We start from the raw sequence: 17,388 nt of genomic DNA, 5'->3' as shown, positions 1-17,388 counted from the left end.
CCGTGGTGGCATCAGAACGGAGGGGGATTCCTAGGTGGAAGTCCCAGTGAGCTCCTAGATCTGGGTTCCGACTCAGTCCCTGGGTGACATGTGGGTCGGACCCCCTCCCCGGGTGGGCTGTGCCTCTGCAGGCTGCATGTCTGATTCCATGCTTAGGATGCTCATGGAACACGGCGGAGCTCTGACCCCCTACATGGAGGACTGGAGCAGGGAACACAAACTCTCCCAAGAAATCGGGTGGGTGGTCCAAGCTGGAATGGAGGAGGAGGGCAGGGTCCTGATGCTGGAAGCACAAGGGGTCTGTCCAGGGCCTGTAGTCATGCCTATGGCCTCGGGTTTGTTATTCCTTGATTTGGCAATGCTTTTCTGTGACCCTGTGTGGTTCTGAGCCTCTGGTTTAGTATCAAAGGTAGTGTGCCCTGTGTGGGTGCCCCCGCCACGGGTGTACCTGGGAGACATCCGTGTGACCGTGGTATCCAGCTGTGCCCTGTGTGCGTGCCCCTGCCGTGTGTGCACCTGGAGGGATTCTGTGTGACCGTGGTATCCAGCTGCGCCCTGTGTGTGTGTGCATCTGGAGGGCATCTGTGTGACCGTGGTATCCAGCTGTGCCCTGTCTGTGTGCACCTGAATGCCTGCTGTATGCTGTTCTGGAAACCCTGGGGCGATGAGAAACCAGCAGGTCTGTCTGTGGATGTGCCCTGGGCACTGTGGGATGGGAACAATGCAAAACTTCACCTGCAGGTGCCAGGACATAAACCTGACACGTGTCTCCTCCGAAGCGTGGACCTGTGCCTTGAAAAGGGTCAGGGGGACCCTCCTTGCAGGTGATGAGCAAGGGATTAGGGAACTCAGAAGCCCACCTTGACTCCCACCCCGGGAGCTGCTGGGAGCTTGGGACCCTCCCAGGAGTGCCCTGCCCACTACCCAGGGGGACCCAGGACCCAGCCTGACGTGGAGGGAACCAACAGAGAGAGAGATACTTTACGGGAAGCCCTGACACCTGAGGGTGACTCAAGGTGGCCTGGTGGGGACACTCATGTCACCACCTAGATGCTTGGGATAGATGCAAGGAAGGGGGCTTGTCCTGGAAGGGAGGGAGGGAGAGGAGGCGTCTCAGAAGACACAAGAGCCCCTCATCATTGCACCTGCTAGCCTGGCAGAGAGCACGCGGACCCCACACCCACCCCAAGTAACCGCCCAGGACTCACATCACCACCACCAGCACCAATGCCATCATTCTTCCTGGTTTATTCCCAGCCCCTCACCCCACCCCACCCCACCCCCAGCATGGTGGGTGCATGTGCTAGCTCAGGCGTTGGTCTTCATGGTGCACTTGAGGCGGCAGCAGCGCGAAGCGGTCCAGTCCATGCCCTTGCACTGGCAGTGGCACGTCTTCTCGGAACGCACATCCCATGACCCGCAGCCGAAGCCACAGGCGCAGCCGGTGACGGCAAAGCCTGTGGCAGAGGGAAGCAGGGATGCGAGGGAGGAGCCTCCCCAGCTCCAGGGGCAGAGAGCGGAGAGGAGGGGAGTAGGGATGAAGAGGGGGAGTTGGCAGACGCTGGAGGAAGTGGAGTCCCTGAGCGAGGGAGGCGGGGCACAAGCTGGGGCTCAGGGCTGGATCCTTAGGGACCCCCCCCCCCCGAGGCTGGGACGTCACCAAAAATGAGATGTGAGAGGTGGCATTCCCAGGGGACAGAGGACAGGTGCACTCACCTGGGGGGCAGTTGGCCAGGCTGCCGCCGGCCTTGACGGTGCGACAGTCCAGCTCCAGGCGCAGGCAACTGCCAGTAACTGAAGGAAGAGTTGGAGACCAAGGTCTACCTCCCCCACTCTCCCGGTACGCATCCCCTGGGGGAAATCGGGGGACAGGGACTGAGGAGCCAAGCCATCCTGACCCAGGTATCCCCTGCCTTGACTTGAATACTTAGGACTAAGCAAGGTTTGGGGCGTGACCACCGGGCTTGCGTTGGGAACTGCGGGCTGAAGGTAGGATGGAAGGGCAGGTGCTGTGACATAACCAGATCAAAATACAGCCTGCGGAGCCAACAAGCCACATGGGCACTGAGTCGAGCCCTGGCTGCTCTGGCTCTGCTTCCCATCCAGCTCCCTGCCCTGGCACCTTGGGAAAGCAGTGGAGGACGGCTCAAGTGCCAAATACATGAGAGACTTGGGCTCAGCCCTGGCTTCTGCAGTCAGAGAGCGAACCATCTGATGGAAGATTCTTTCTCGCGTTCTCTCTCTCTCTAACTCTGCCATGCAAATAAATATATATATATTTTAAAGAGAGTGGCTGGGAAGTTAAATTTGGGCTGTGCTGGGGCCTGGGAGGGGCCAGGGGTCAGAAGAAGAAGGCGGAATGTGGGGGTGCTCACGCAAGGAGCTGCTGATGCTCAGGAGTTTCTCATTGATGGCTTCATCCACAGGACACAGGGTGTTGCCACACGCCAGCTTTGCCAGGACCGGGAGGAAGAGGAGGAGGAGGAAGTTGAGAACCTTCATCCTGCAAGAGAGAATTCAGAACACACAGCCCCATCGGAGTGAGCCCCTTATCCATCTGGGGGTGCAGGGGCTGCAGCAATGGGTAAGGGAGATAAGGGCTTACCTTGCCCTTGTACCTGATGGTCCAATAGGGGCCTCAGGTTGCCGTTGGCCCCTATTTAACTTTGAAGTCTAAGGGTGTGGGGTTTCCTGTCTTGACCAATGGTTTCCTTGGCCCCTGGCACTCCTTCCCCACATCCGGAGCCAAGAGGAAGCCCCTATAGGAGGGGGGTGCCCTCCTGGCTTCTCTTATCTCCCCAACCCCACCACCACAATCCCCTCCCTGCAAGTGCCCTCAGAGAGTACCAAGACCACCACCACAGGGCCGGGGGTCCGTGCAGCGGGTGTGGAGGGCGTGAAGGTGTGTGGAGAACTGTTCCCTTGCTGGCAAAGCCGCGAGGAGGCACCCTCCCAGCCCCCCCGCCAACTGCAAGGCAAAGCAAGGCGGTTCCACCTCCTTTGGCATGGACCCCCCCGACCACTCCCACCACCCCCGACCACCCCGCTGGAATTTCTGTAATCTTATTGAGGCACTGTTTGCCACTGCGGACTTGACTTTTACTATCAACGTGAGTCTGGAAGTGGATATCGCTAAAAGGCAACGGAGGATGACTCGTGGCAAAAGGGCATTTTACAATTCATGCTGTCTCTGCTGGCCCCTGTAGACCCTACGGCTGGGAGAGCTACGAATATTTGTACTAACATTGTAAAACTTGCTAACGTAGGGTATTTAGTCCATGGGTGTAGCTCCCTACTTGTGGCCTGGGAAAGCAGTGGAGGATGGCCCAAAGCCTTGGGACCCTGCACCCGCGTGGGAGTCCCGGAAGAGGCTCCTGGCTTCGGATTGACTCAGCTCCAGCCGTTGTGGCCGCCTGGGGAGTGAATCATCGGACGGAAGATCTTCCTCTCTGTCTCTCCTCCTCTCTATATATCCGCCTTTCCAATAAGATGAAATAAAACAAAATCAATCTTTCAAAAACACCAAAGACTAAGTCGTAGCATGAGGATTGTAGCAGGAATGTGGACCTGATTGATATGCGCCATCTATTGAGAACTTGGGGACCGCAGGGTGGAGAACATCCTGCTTTGGGCAGAATTATCCTTGGCAAAACCCACTGGACCATGATGTTCAAAGTCTGTGCCAGGGCTTGTGGCTGCTCCTGTATAAACAAAGTGGACATCTTTCTTGCATGGTCCATTATGATCCTCAAATCGATGTGGTCCATCTCTTTTCTCTCCACACCTACTCCATGCACCCTTCTCGAGTTCCGAACTCGTCCGGAACCCGACTCCGGCACCGCAAGTGCCAGGGCAGGTGCAGGAAAGGGCGTTCCCACGCAGGAAGCAGAGGGCACTGCGAAGGTGCCCCCTTGGGAGAGGCTCGCATGCCGCCCGTGTGCCCACGTGCCATGGAAAAATCGAGCTTGACTCCTGTTTAATCAAGCTTTGTTTTTTTTTTTTTTTAAGATTTATTTATTTATTGGAAAGGCAGATCTACAGAGAGGAGGAGAGACAGAGAGGAAGATCTTCCGTCCGATGATTCACTCCCCAAGTGAGCGCAACGGCCAGAGCTGAGCCAATCTGAAGCCAGGAGCCAGGAGCTTCTTCCGGGTCTCCCCATGCGGGTGCAGGGTCCCAAGGCTTCGGGCCATCCTCCACTGCTTTCCCAGGCCACAAGCAGGGAGCTGGATGGGAAGCAGGGCTGCCGGGATTAGAGCCAGTGCATTCAAGACAAGAACTTTAACTACTAGGCTATTGCGCTGGGCCCTGCCATTCCTTTTTAAAGGCTTAATACTATCCCACCGTGTGGTTTGGGCTATCCTGATTCCGTGCCAACTTTCTGACTTGGTTGTATGGAGACCCCCAGGACGATCAGTGTGTGAGGAGGAAGGGCTGGCCAAGCAGGCGTGGTGGCCTGGGTGGCGGGGGGCGGAGGGGGCGGGAACGGGGCTGGAGTTGCGTGTCCTCAGGTCTCGGCAACGGGGCCGAGTGGGTCAAGTTAGAGGAACTCGACGTGCGTGAGAGGAGGAAGTCGTGGGGTGCGGGGAAGGGGTCGTACCTCCCCGACACGGGCTGGGTGTGACAGAGCCCCAACAGTTCTGCTGTGAGAACCTTAGCTCGGGAGGCGCTTGGGTAAGAACTTTGGGGAGACACCGAAGTGGGCGGCTCTGACTATGGGGGAGACAACACAGTGTGTGTGCAACTCCTGGGGTTTTGCAAACCTTTCCTGCAATAAAGGAAAGGGCTCTACTGCCCAGAGTTCCCTCTTAGAAAATACTAGAAAGCTAGCGTGAGAGCGAGAAAGAGAGAGAGCCTCCATTCATTGATTTTTTAATAATTAAGCCAGGACCAATTTTTTTTTTAAGATTTATTTTATTTTTATTGCAAAGGCAGATACACAGAGAGGAGGAGAGACAGAGAGGAAGATCTTCCATTTAATGATTCACTCCCCAAGTGAGCGCAACAGCCAGAGCTGAGCCAATCTGAAGCCAGGAGCCAGGAGTCCCTTCCGGGTCTCCCCACGCAGGTGCAGGTTCCCAAAGCTTTGGGCCGTCCTCCACTGCTTTCCCAGGCCACAGGCAGAGAGCTGGGTGGGAAGTGGAGCTGCCGGGATTAGAACCAGTGCCCATATGGGATTCTGATGCTTGAAGGTGTTGGATTAGCCTTTTGAGCCATGGTGTTGGCCCTACGTTTATTATTATTATTATTATTATTATTATTTAGTGACAGGAGCGAGTGTTCAGAGCCTGCAGGCCGTTCCATGTTAGAGCCCCTGGGTGTGATTCCAGCTTTGGTAGCTGACTTAAGTTTCCCATCAGTCCCAGCCCAGGGAGACAGCTGCGTGACCAGGACTGGGGCAGGGTGGCTGGACAGAACGGCACCCGCCAGCATGTGCGTGGGCTGGATAGTGGGTCTGGTTGGGTTGAACTAGGCTTCAATGCCCATTGACACGTATGAGAGCTCAATGGGATGTGGGACAGACTGGACTAGACTGCTGCACACACTGGCAAGCACGGGAACCAGGGCAGGGGGCGGGCATGGTGGGGCTTATGGGGAGTCGCCCCAACCAGGCTGCAGCTCCCACTGGTTTGCGTGAGGGCTGAGTGTGTGCTGGGCAGAATCAGGCTGGACTGCAACACACCCATGGGTTCGTGTGGAAGACAGGGCTGCAAACAGAACTGACCCAGCAATTGCAACCACCAGTTGATCAGGGCGAGGGACTGTGCCAGACCCTGTACTGGCAAGCACACTCAAGAATCAGGTCTGGGATCTCCTCAGACGAAGTTTCTTTGGGGATCCCTCCAACTGAACTGCTGATCTCAGAACCCCAACCATGCAGAGACTATGTCAGCCAGTGGATTCAGAAGAGATTTCATCGGGCCTGGCACGATAGCGTAGTGGTTAAGGTCCTTGCTTTGCACACCCGGGATCTCATAGGGGCACCGGTTCTAATCCCGGCAGCCCCGCTTCCCTTCCAGCTCCCTGCTTGTGGCCTGGGAAAGCAGTGGAGGACGGCCCAAAGCCTTGGGACCCTGCACCCGCGTGGGAGACCCGGAAGAAGCTCCTGGCTTCAGATCGGCATAGCATCAGCTGTTGCGCTCACTTGGGGAGTGAATCATTAAATGGAAGATCTTCCTCTCTGTCTCTCCTCCTCTCTGTATATCTGACTTTCCAATAAAATAATCTTTAAAAAACAAAATAAATCTAAAAACAATGCATAAGGAAGGAGAAAAGGGCCTCGGCGTTGGCATCTGTGCAATGGGAGTGTTGTCAGTGACCACCCCATGCAGGGCCGTGGTGAGCTCAAGTGAATGCTTCGTGTGACTCAGCTTTGGACTCAGAGGACACGGTCCGACGGCTTCATCAACATCCCCCTGCCACCATTATCCTTCTAGAACTTTCCGAGCCACCAAATGCAAGGCCGTCTGAGAACGGAGCCGTCCCTCAGCCCTGGAGATGACCCCCCTTCAACCCCTCCCCGTCTACCGAGCTCTTCGCCCTCCCAGGGCCCTTGCCTCACTTTTTTTTCACAAGGTTTCTGACGGTTCTGTTGACTAACTTGAGGTTTTTGAGCAATTGGGCAGACGGGGCGGGGAGCACTTGCTCCCATCCCTGGTCTCTCGACCTTGGCCTCCCGACCTTGGCCGTCTGGGTCACCCACTTCCTCCTCCTGCTTGGGGGTGCCCATTCCTGGACCTCCAAGGCCTCTGCATCCCTTCCTTGGTAACCATGGTTTCCTGTGGCTGCCGGTTCCAGGGTTTCCCCTCGCATCACATCACCATGCCTCCTGGACCAACCAGCTCCTCCAAGTCCACCTGGACCTTGCTTTTTGTTTTTGGTTTGTTTGTTTTGGTGGTTGGGGGGGAGGGTGTCCAGTGCTTGGCTCAACTGGCTAATCCTCTACCTCTAAGTGCCAGGATCCCATATGGGCGCCGGTTCTAATCCCGGTTGCTCCACTTCCCATCCGGCTCCCTGCTTGTGGTCTGGGAAAACAGCAGAGGAGGACGGCCCAAAGCCTTGGGACCCTGCACCCGCGTGTGGGAGACCCGGAAGAAGCTCCCGGCTCCTGGCTTCAGATGGGCTCAGCTTGGGTGGTTGCGGCCACTTGGGGAGTGAATCAGCAGATGGAAGATCTTTGTCTCTCCTCCTCTCTGTATATCTGCTTTTCCAATGAAAATGATAACCATAAATCATTCCTTTTTTGCATCTGGGGATGCTGCCACTGTAACCCCTGCTGATGAGGTTGTTACAGTCAGGAGGTGAATGTTAGAGACAAGTTGGGGGTGGGACGGGGGGAAAAAAAGACAAAAGCAAAGCAGGCTGGGGTCTCTAGGAGGGGGTGCACCTGGGGTACCATGGGGAAGTAAACAGTTCACCCCAGTCGGTGCCCAGCAGGCGTGGCGAGAAGGGACTGGTGGATGGGGGTCTTATTCTGGAAGGGAGGAGGGCAGCCAGGTTCTGAGAGGCTCAGGCGCTGCCACTGTGCCACCATCACCCACGTGGGGAGTCACGCAAGGACCGGACACGGGTGGGGGTGAGGGACAGACAGCAGCGGTGGCCAGCAGCAGCTCCAGGCTCCCTGGCGCCCCCCAGCGGGAGAGGCCACAAACTGGATTTATTAGCCACACACACCCCCTCTCTCTCCAGTTCCTTCTGCCCGCTGTCCAACTTCAATGGAATCCCCAACTAGACAACCCACACCGGGAGCCCCGAGTTCGAGTCCCGCCTTCTCCTCTTCCAGCCCAGCTCCCACACGGGAGGCAGTGGTAAGGGGTCAGGCATACTGGGTGGGGTCCCTGTCGCCACACGGGCTGGCTGCTGTGGGCTTCTCCGAGTGACCCAGGGAGCTCCCCCTGCCTGCCTGTCTCTCAGAGGCGGACACACCCAGAGCTCGGGAAGTCTGTACCCCAAACCGAGAGGAGGCGAGCTCAGAAGCAGCCAGCCCTCCCAACACCTTGACCTTGGGCTCTGGCCATCAGAAACAAGAGACCGATCACCAATCTTCGCCTGTAAAATATGGTCACAAGATGGAGTCACTTTGGTTCAGGCCTGCGTTAAAAGTCTGCTATCTTGATTCTGTACAAAATGCCAGTTTTTCCGGCTTTGGGGGCCAGGTCACTAGGAAAGACAAGCCCTGCTAGCCGCCACTCGGTTCCAGGACTCCTGTGGCTGCTGGGGCCCACCCACTGTCCCCATGGCACCCCCCCTGCCCGATTCACCTGACTCTAACTCTCACCCGGGGAGTCGGGGGTCGCTCTCTGCAGGAAAGGGAGAGCCGACCCCAGCCGGCTGGCCTGTTTACCTGTCCCCCCCCAGTAAGCTTTGCTGTTTCGTATAGTTATCCAAGCTGCACTTTTGAGGTGCGGGCTGGACGCGACACTGCCAAGTCACCCGACTTGAGCTAATTGGTCACCCCGGCCCCTGGCAGGCGGCGAGCGTCACTTGGCAATGCTCGCATGCCCTGAGATGGCCACTTGGTGCCCCCCCCCCGGCTGCTCCACTTCTAGTCCGGCTCCCTGTTAATGTACCCCGGGAAGGCAGCGGAGGAAGGATCAGAATGCTCGGACCCTTGTGCCCAAGTGGGAGACCCAGATGCAGCTCCTGGCCCATCCACTGGCCAGTGCAGCCGTTTTTGGGGGGGGGGGCAGGGAGTGAAGCAACAGTTGGAAGATCTCTTTCTCTCTGTATCAAACAGGTGAGTGAGTCTCAATAATATCCAAAAAAAAATAAATAAATAAAGGCACTGTAGCTGGGAGCACTCTGGGCCCGGGAAAGTTTGCTGCGTGTACCCAACCCTCACACGGAGGCCGATTCTGACTCCAGGAGCTAGAGACAGCCCCCCGCTCCCTATGGCTGCTGATCCTGGGGGCAGGGGGGAACAGGATAAAGCACTCAGCACATAGCTACTTCCTTCCTTTCTTTATCTATTTATGATTTGAAAGGTAGGGAGACAGGGACCTCCCACCCACTGGCTCACTCCCCGGTCGCTCCAGGTCAAAGCTGGAAAGCGGACGTGCCCTCTGGGTCTCCCGTGGGATTGGCAGGGACCCACCCGGGCATGTGAGCTGCCTCCGCAGGCTTGTGTCAGCAGGAAGCAGAGGCGGGACTCGAACCCAGGCCCTGGGAGCCGAGCCGGGATGTGTGCAGCGGCTAACTGCCGAGCCGACCGCTCACCCTGCGTGGACACAGGAACATCCACGCCGTCGGCTTTCCCGTGCGATCTCGGTTGCTGCCACTGGTCCCCAGAGGAGGGTGAGGGACCCCATCAGCTGGCCAGTAGGGCAACAGGGGTCTGTGGGGCAGGGGGCAGGTATGGGACTGGTACCCAGCACCACTGCCGGGTGGGGGGACACCCTGGGAAGAAAATGAGGTGGGCACCAGCTGGCAGACAGCAGGGGATAATTTTATTCCTCTGGAAAGAGGGGGTGTGGGGGAAGAGACAAAGTGACGGCCGAGGTCACGGCAGGGCCACGTCCTCCAGTTTCTGGTCCAGCATCTTGAGGTCATCCAGGAAGCGGGTGGGGGTGAGGATGTGGGAGGAGCCTGGCCGAGGTGGGGGTGCAGGGAGAGGTGGGTACGTTGCTTCCGCTCCGCTTCAGGCATGTGGCAAGGGGGACAGGTGTGGGAGCCGCCCCCCCCCCCCAGGTCCCCAGGCGTCCAGCCACTCACCTATGATCACCTCCCACTTGCCCTCGGTCGCTCTGGTCACCTCGTAGGCGGCCCTCATCTCCGACATGGCCACACCGCCCACCACGTACACGATGAGCCTGGGCCCGGTCCGGGTCTCCACGCCAGTCTTGTTCTTGTGCCAGTGACCAAAGCGGGCGCTGTGCGGGGAAGGGGGGAAGGTGGGACGGGGTGTCAGGCCGGGCGGGAGATCACCCCTCCACACACACACACACACACACACACACACACACACACACACACACCAGCTGACACGGCCATCCCTCAGCCACCCACCTCACAGCAGCCTGGGAGCTGGGCATCGGGGCGGGGTCAGACACGAAGGGCCACAGCTTACGGTCTAGCCGGTCTTCCACAGCATCCTGAGCGGCCAGGGCAGAGGAAGGGGGGGTGCTTAGAGAACAGGGGGGCAAAGCCAGAGTCCCCAGTACCCTCAGCGTTCTGCCCTTGGCCCCTCCCGACCCCTGGGAATCCCCATAGTGAAGCCCTCAAATTCTGGGGTCCTCAGCCCCCGGGAAGGAGGTTACAAGGTCGCTGAGTCCCAGGAGGGAGGAGCTGGTGGGGTAGGGAGGGCTCCCCAGGGACTTGGAAGGGGAGATGGGTGGAGGTGGTGAGGGTGGACGGCAGAGAGGAAGCGAGGGTCTCCAGCCATGGCCAACCCTCCCCAACCCCTGTGCCACGGCATTCTTCGCGTAGGGACTTGGTGCCTCCCTCCACCCCCACCCCAAATCAGCAGGGCAGATCGATGCCAGGGGAATACCCTTAGTAACGAGGGATTTTCGGTTAAGCCCCGGGGCTTAGCGGCGACGGGAGCAGCTGGGGCGGCTGAGCCGTGGAGGGATCAGGGTGGGCTGGCCCCCTCCTCCCCCGTACCTCCATCACGTCCTTGATGACCGGGGTCCAGCGGGACAGCTGGTAGGTGGGCTCTGTGCGCTCCCTGCGCTCCAGCCGGCCGGAGGTTCCTGAGCCCTGCAAGCCAGAGCCAGGAGAGGTGGGTGGGGCCAGGAGGTGGGCAAGGTCAGGATGGTGGGCACACCAGGAGGTAGGGCCACAGGGGCCAGGAGGGATGGGCGAGGTCAAGAGGGTGGGTGGCACTGGGTGGGTGGGATCAAAAGATGGGTGGGGTCAAGGGGTAGACAGTGCCAGGAGGTGGGCGAGGTCAAGACGGTGGGAGGGACCCGAGGTGGGCAGCACTGGGTGGGTGGGGTCACGGGGTGGACGGAACCAGGAGAATGGGCAGGACCAGGTAGGTAGGTGGGAGGGACCAGAAGGTGAAGGGGGATGGAGGGGCAGAAGGAACCAGGAGAGGTGGGTGGGACCAGTAGGGTGAGCAGCGCAGGAGAGAGAAGGAGGCAGGTCCCATGGGGTGCAGGGGACCCCAGTCAGCAGCAGGCTGGCGTGCGGGAAGGGGCGAGGGAGATGAGGGGGAGCAAGAGCGGGGCAGGACTTGGGAGGGCAGAGAGAAAGAAGGCGACAGACATGGGACGCAGCACAGCCAGACACAAGGGTAGGGGGACTGTGGGGGACCCTGGGAGGACCTGGCGGGGTGCAGATGTCAGGGACCCCAGGAGGGAGGGCAGGGTTAGGGAGGTGGAGTGTGCAGGGCCAGAGGGGGACGCGCACAGGCAGGAGAGGTGTGCTGAGGCGTGCTGAGGGGCTGTGTCGTGGACCCGACCCCCACCCGGTCCCCCACGCACCCCGGCGTGGGTGATGGTGCCGCCCAGCTGCTCCAGGTTACGGATGAGGCTGCTGTGCGCCTGCACGTTGGCGTGCTGGATCAGCTTGGCCAGGTTCTCCTCGCTCACGCCTGCGGGACAGCAGGGATGCGGTCAGGTGCAGGACGACAGGGATGTGGTGGGGAGGGGGTCCAGGGGGAGGAGAGAGGGGAGCTGGGAGCAGACAGGGGAGCTGGGGGCAGACAGGGGAGCTGGGAGCAGACAGGGGAGCAGACAGGGGAGCTGGGAGCAGACAGGGGAGCCTGGAGCAGACAGGGGAGCAGACAGGGGAGCTGGGAGCAGACAGGGGAGCTGGGGGCAGACAGGGGAGCAGACAGGGGAGCTGGGGGAGAGGGGGTTCAGGGGGAGCAGACAGGGGAGCCGGGAGCAGACAGGGGAGCCGGGAGCAGACAGGGGAGCTGGGAGCAGACAGGGGAGCTGGGGGCAGACAGGGGAGCAGACAGGGGAGCTGGGGGCAGACGGGGAGCTGGGGGCAGACAGGGGAGCAGACAGGGGACAGGGGAGCAGACAGGGGAGCTGGGGGCAGACAGGGGAGCAGACAGGGGACTGGGGGCAGACAGGGGAGCTGGGGGAGAGGGGGTTCAGGGGAGCAGACAGAGGAGCTGGGGCAGACAGGGAGCGGGGAGAGGGGGCAGGGGAGCAGACAGGGGAGCTGGGAGCAGACAGGGGAGCTGGGGGCAGACAGGGGAGCAGACAGGGGAGCTGGGGGCAGACAGGGGAGCTGGGGGAGAGGGGGTTCAGGGGGAGCAGACAGGGGAGCTGGGGGCAGACAGGGGAGCTGGGGGAGAGGGGGTTCAGGGGGAGCAGACAGGGGAGCCGGGAGGAGGGGCGCTCCGGGTCCCCCACGCCCGCCCGCACCGTTCCGCAGCAGGATGTAGAGCAGCAGCACCCGGATCTTGTCATAGGCGGGCACCGCTGCGTCCAGCAGCACCGGCACGATCAGCTTCATGCTGTCCTTGATCTTCTCGCCCTCCGCGTCCGAGCCCATGGCCAGGTCCTGCCGGACCCAGGCAGGGGGTCAGCGGAAGGGGCAGGCGCCCCAGCCCAGCAGCAAGGACCCCCGGAGGTGCCACCTGCGCCTGGGCCTTCTCGCCAAGCCCCGCCCCTCCGAGGCCCCGCCCCCGGCCAGCCCTGCTCTGGTGCCACGCCCACCTCACCACAGACCCTGCCCCTCCAAAAGGCCACACCTTTCGAAGTCCCCAAGGCCACGCCCCTTTCCAAGGCCTCACCTCCATCCTGATCGCTGTTCCGAAGCCACGCCCACTCGCCCACAGACCACGGCCAAGGCCACGCCCACTCGCCCACAGACCACCCCAAGGCCACACCCATCCTGATTGATGCCCGCCGCCACGCCCATCTTGCCCGCAGACCCCACCCCTCCCCGAGGTCCCGCCCATCTCACCCGCAGACCCCGCCCCTCCCTGAGGTCCCGCCCATCTCACCCGCAGGCCCCGCCCCTCCTGCACCTGCTCCACGCTGCACAGCTTCTCCACGGAGCCACGCCCATCTCACCCGCAGGCCCCGCCCCTCCCTGAGGTCCCGCCCATCTCACCCGCAGACCCCGCCCCTCCCCGAGGCCACGCCCCTCCTGCACCTGCTCCACGCTGCACAGCTTCTCCACGGAGCCCTTGAAGCGCTTCATGCAGTCGTCGGCTAAGTGGAGGTGCGTGGCATACTGCGGGGTGTGCGGGGGCAGGTGACGGCGTCGAAGAGGGGAAGGGGGACCGAGTCCCGACACACAGCGCAGGGGGGGCAGAGCCACCGCCACCCTCTCCTTCCCCTGCGCTTCGGCCCACCTTGTTGAGCTCCTTCTGGTACTGTGGCATCTTTTTCAGGATGTGGGACAGGTCCTTAATGTTGGCCTGGGGTGGCATGGGGAGGGCGTGAGGCCTAAAAGCCCTGGTGTGGGGAGAGCGGGTTGTCCTCCCCGACCACCTCTCGGGGGGGCCCAGGTTACCCCTACCTTGTCGGTGGTCATCCTCTTGCTCTCACAGAACGTCTTCAGGAGTTCCGTAACCTTCCTGGTCCAGGGGAGGGATGCACAGGGGGTGAGGCTGGGGGCTGTTACCTCTGCACCCCCTGGGCTATGGAGGTGAGCCACGGGCCCTGGGCTGTGGGGTGTCGCTCACGCGGGACCCTCCCCCCGGGGGCCACGGCAGCACAGGCACGCACTTGGACACGTCAGCAATATGCATGTGGCGCAGCTCCACCCACAGGTCGTCATCTTCGTCCAGCAATACAGCCTTCTCCCTGGCCTCACTTAGTCCAGTGGTCTCGTATCTAGCCAAGGGGACGGAGAAGGTCCAGGCCCTGCCTCGGTGTGTGTGCGTGCGCCGCCCAGGAGGGGCAGGGCTCCGGGTGCACGCACACACACACACACACACCTGTATGTGTCCTGCTCTATGTCCAGTAAGTCGTAGGCCATGGCCTGGAAGGTGAGTTCGTGCAGCAGTGGCGACACCGGGTCGGCAGCCCGGTCCATGATCAGCAGCTGGGAGCGGGTTTTCTCTGGGCCCTGGGGGTAGCCGGGGTTTGAAGACTCACACTCCGCCCCCCAGCCTCTGCCTCCCCAGGCTGGCCCTCACACCGCGCGCTCTCTCTCTCTCTCTCTCTCTGCTCACCTCGCCCAAACTGGGAGTGTCAGCCTTGAAGGCGTTGAGCTTGGCCAGGACAGCGTGGGCCAGCTGGGCTGTGTCCTCTGGGCCCCTGGGGGGAGGGGAGTGGTCAGACAGGGGGAGGGTTATCTGGGCCTAACCTTGACAGAGGGTCAGAGCAGAGGTCACGGGGGATGAGGGGGACACCGCAGGGGGCTTCAAGCTTGGGGATCAGGGTCCCCGGGAAGGCGGGCAGCCTGAGATGAGGAGGGGGTAAGGGCTGGGTCCCCACTTGCGGTAGCGTATGGCGGGGTACTCCTGCAGTGTGGCGCACAGGGTGGCGATTTGCTGGGCCAGTGCTTCCAGCTGTCGCGTCCGCTCTCCGGCCCGGAAGGGGCAGTAGAGGTTGTAGGTGCTGTGGGGGGCATCCAGGGAGTATACCTGGGGGTGCAGGTGGGGAATTAAAAGTGCATGGCTGTCCAACTCCCAGCTACGGCCACTTGTGTGCCATCTGCCCTGCCAGCCCCCAGCCAACCCCTGGAAAGGGCTGTGAGAGGAGGAACCCTCAGTCTGCTCCCCCCATCATTAACCCCATTCTTCCCTGATGGCCCCTCCCCGCTGAGCTCCCTAAAAGGGGACAGTAGTTCGGGGGGGCCCTGCTAGGACCTCGGTGTCGGCTCCTTCCCTTCCTGCCTCGTGCCGAGTGCTCTTCCACTTGAGTCTGTCTGACTCTGCGTCTGACCCCGGGGAGTCAGGATGCTGTACCCCCGAACCCCCACTCCTGCTGAGAGCTGGGGGGCTGGGGGGAGGAGAGCTCCCGTCCGCTCGGGCCTGGCCTTTACCTGGGCCTCGTAGGGGAGGAAAGCCAAGTGGATCTCCTTCAGCGTCTTCACCACTTTGGCCAGACGGGAGCGCCCCAGTTCGCTGAATAGGGGTTCGGGGCACGCTGGGTGGGAGGAGGGACATAGGATCACAAAGCAGCTTCTCCCTGCCCTTCCCACCCACCCCCCGCCCCCTGCCCCCCATCTTCTCCTCACTGTCGGTGAAGAAGACGTGTGCCGCTTTGTAGGTGAAAGTGGGGGTACCCCGAAAATCCGCGATCAGGGCCTGGACTGACTGCAAGGAGGTAGGGGGCGTGCATGCTTCACCAGGCCTGGCCTTGCACACCCACACCCACACACCCACACACACACACATCCTTAGCCGAGGGCCGTCCAGACAGCTGCCCCTCCCTCACGCACACATGCACGCACGCCTCCAGGCCCACCGCCGCTGCTCCCTCGGGGCGGGCACCTTCTCCGTGGGGCTCAGCAAATAAATGGCCTCCAGGCTGGGGATGGGTTCCCGCCGTTTGTTGATGTCCTCAACAACTAACAGAGACAGAAAGGGACATACAGGGGTGACCCCGGGGCAACGGTTCAGAAGTTTGAGGAGTCCCGAAGCTTGAAGGGAGGGGAGGCTGTGCTCCCTTGGGGTCCCCAGACAGCAGGCGTAACTAGGGGGTCACCTAGCCAAAGGGGTACCCCAGGAGCTCCCCCGACACACACACACACACACACATCAGTCACAAGCTCCCGCGGGCTGTCTGTGCAGGGGGCGGGCATCTGGACCAGTGGACGGAGCAGCAAGAACGTGGGGAGTCCTGGGTTCCTTCTAGGGCTCGGCCCCTTCCCCCCACCTGGCACTCCACATTCAGGGTCCACTCACTGGTAATGCCCTCGGCCAGGATGTCTGACATTTTGCAACAGGACGATAAGATACGCATGCTTGGGTAGTCCATGATGAGCACCTGCAGGGGTGGGGGGAGACCAGAGATGGCGAGATGGACGGGCGGCTGGGTGGGCGGTGGCAGGGCCCACCCACCAGCATCCCCTGCAGCCTGGGGAGGGGCGTTGTCTGCCTATGAGTATGGGGGTCGGGGTATGCGGGGGGGACCCCCCCTACCTTCCATTCCCCATCCTTCTTCACGCTCCGAATAACTCCGTTCAGAATTTCTGCAGGGAAGAGGAGGGGGGAGAGCTTCGGCTGCAAGCCATTGGTGTCACTTGACCCTTGGCCTCGAATTTGATTTCACATCTGCCATTCACCGCTCCAACTGAGGCCCGGTCTAGTGGTGGTCCGTGGCACCACCACCCCTGAGTTACTAAGCAACCCGAGGTACTATGAGGACTTAGCCAAGCACCCTCAGCACCCAAGAGATCTGGTGCGGCGGAAGTATCCACTGGTAGCCATCTGTCTGTGCTGGACCCCGCCCCTCCCTTCAGTCTGCTGCCTCAGTTTTCTGATCTGTGAGATGGAATTCCTGGCTTTCCCCCCGCCCCCCTCGGAGTTTCTCGGAGCTGGAGTGAGCGATGGCGGCAAAGGGACAGGGGGTTTTGCGCCACAGCTGCCCTACCCAGAGTGGGGAGAAGGGACAAGGGCGGCCCCACCCAGTCAGAGAGGCCTTGTCCACTGTTATCAGGCCGCCCTGGAAGGAAGGAACAGCGGAGGCCGGAACTACTCGGCTCCACCCTTTCCCCCAAGAACCCTGGCAGGGGGACACCCCGTGAGGCTGCCAGGCCTGGGTCCCATGCTGCAAGGATCCTCTGGAGGGAAGAAGCCCCCCGCCCACACACACCCCACACCAGCCCCGTGCTCCTGGACACACCCGGCCCAGCAAGCGCTCACAGAGTCCAGCATCAGCTCAGAACCGGGTGTGTGTGTGCGTGTGTGTGCGTGTGTGCGTGTGTGTGTGTGTGTGTGTGTGTGGGTGTGGGTGTGGGGGGCGATCTGGGTGCAAAACGGGGGTGGGTCCCTCCACACGCACAGGGCGCCCCAGAGAGACCGTCCACCGGGCCTAACTTTTTGCCCCTTGCCAACTTTGATCCGCTCGGGCGCACAGAGTGTCAGAGCAGGACGCCATGGCATCCAAGTGCCCCGGGAGCTGAAGGGAGGAGAGCCCCCGGCTGCCAGCAGCCATCCCCCCCACCCCACCCCTCCAAACCTCGAATATCAACCACATCCCCTGTCCGGCACCCCCCAAGTCCCCGCCGCGGTGGGTGCTGCGGGCCCGGGGTCCCACACCAGGCCTCTCCCCGACCCCAATCCCGCCCGCGCCCACGCCTGGCACTCACTGTCCCCCACCACCGCCTTCAGCCCTGAGGGCGCCATCTTCCCCCCAGGAGCTCGGCGGCCGCTTCCGGGTCTGTCCCAAGGTGGGGGCGTGGCCCCTTGTGCGTCACCCACGTGGGCCCCGCCCCCTCGAGCACCTGGCCCCGCCCCGCCCAGCCGTCAGTCATGTCCTGCCAGGCCGTGTTGTTGCAGGCCAGCCAGCAGCTTGGGAGCCTGGA

General features: G+C 61.3%; 2 protein-coding genes across 7 annotated transcripts; both read right to left on the bottom strand.

The window, feature by feature from the left end:
- Positions 1-1,293: 1,293 nt before the first annotated feature.
- RETN (resistin) lies at positions 1,294-2,538 on the bottom strand. The gene is made up of 3 exons (XM_040990372.1): positions 2,376-2,538; positions 1,717-1,794; positions 1,294-1,457 (listed from the first exon to the last, which is right to left on the bottom strand). Exons 1-3 carry the CDS (start codon positions 2,500-2,502, stop codon positions 1,309-1,311), a joined length of 354 nt encoding a protein of 117 aa, XP_040846306.1. The 5' UTR covers positions 2,503-2,538; the 3' UTR covers positions 1,294-1,308.
- Positions 2,539-9,424: 6,886 nt separating this feature from the next.
- STXBP2 (syntaxin binding protein 2) lies at positions 9,425-17,246 on the bottom strand. Of its 6 annotated transcripts, none has more exons than XM_040990366.1 (19): positions 17,173-17,246; positions 16,004-16,053; positions 15,767-15,848; positions 15,353-15,429; positions 15,097-15,217; positions 14,902-15,005; positions 14,352-14,500; positions 14,087-14,171; positions 13,850-13,980; positions 13,638-13,745; positions 13,429-13,486; positions 13,262-13,327; positions 13,060-13,140; positions 12,324-12,462; positions 11,427-11,536; positions 10,603-10,698; positions 10,006-10,091; positions 9,712-9,869; positions 9,425-9,585 (listed from the first exon to the last, which is right to left on the bottom strand). In XM_040990366.1, the coding sequence occupies exons 1-19, from the start codon at positions 17,207-17,209 to the stop codon at positions 9,500-9,502; spliced, it is 1,824 nt and encodes a 607-aa protein (XP_040846300.1). In that variant the 5' UTR covers positions 17,210-17,246; the 3' UTR covers positions 9,425-9,499. The 6 variants fall into 6 exon arrangements, with proteins under 6 accessions (XP_040846300.1, XP_040846303.1, XP_040846301.1 ...); XM_040990369.1 differs by having other exon boundaries at positions 10,603-10,691; positions 11,423-11,536; positions 15,097-15,175; XM_040990367.1 differs by having other exon boundaries at positions 15,097-15,175.
- Positions 17,247-17,388: the final 142 nt, after the last annotated feature.

Source organism: Ochotona curzoniae, unplaced genomic scaffold (genome assembly GCF_017591425.1).
Source record: "Ochotona curzoniae isolate NIBS_2020 unplaced genomic scaffold, NIBS_Ocur_1.0 contig_605, whole genome shotgun sequence".
Taxonomy (NCBI): domain Eukaryota; kingdom Metazoa; phylum Chordata; class Mammalia; order Lagomorpha; family Ochotonidae; genus Ochotona; species Ochotona curzoniae.
This window is presented reverse-complemented; position numbering and strand designations above follow the sequence as displayed.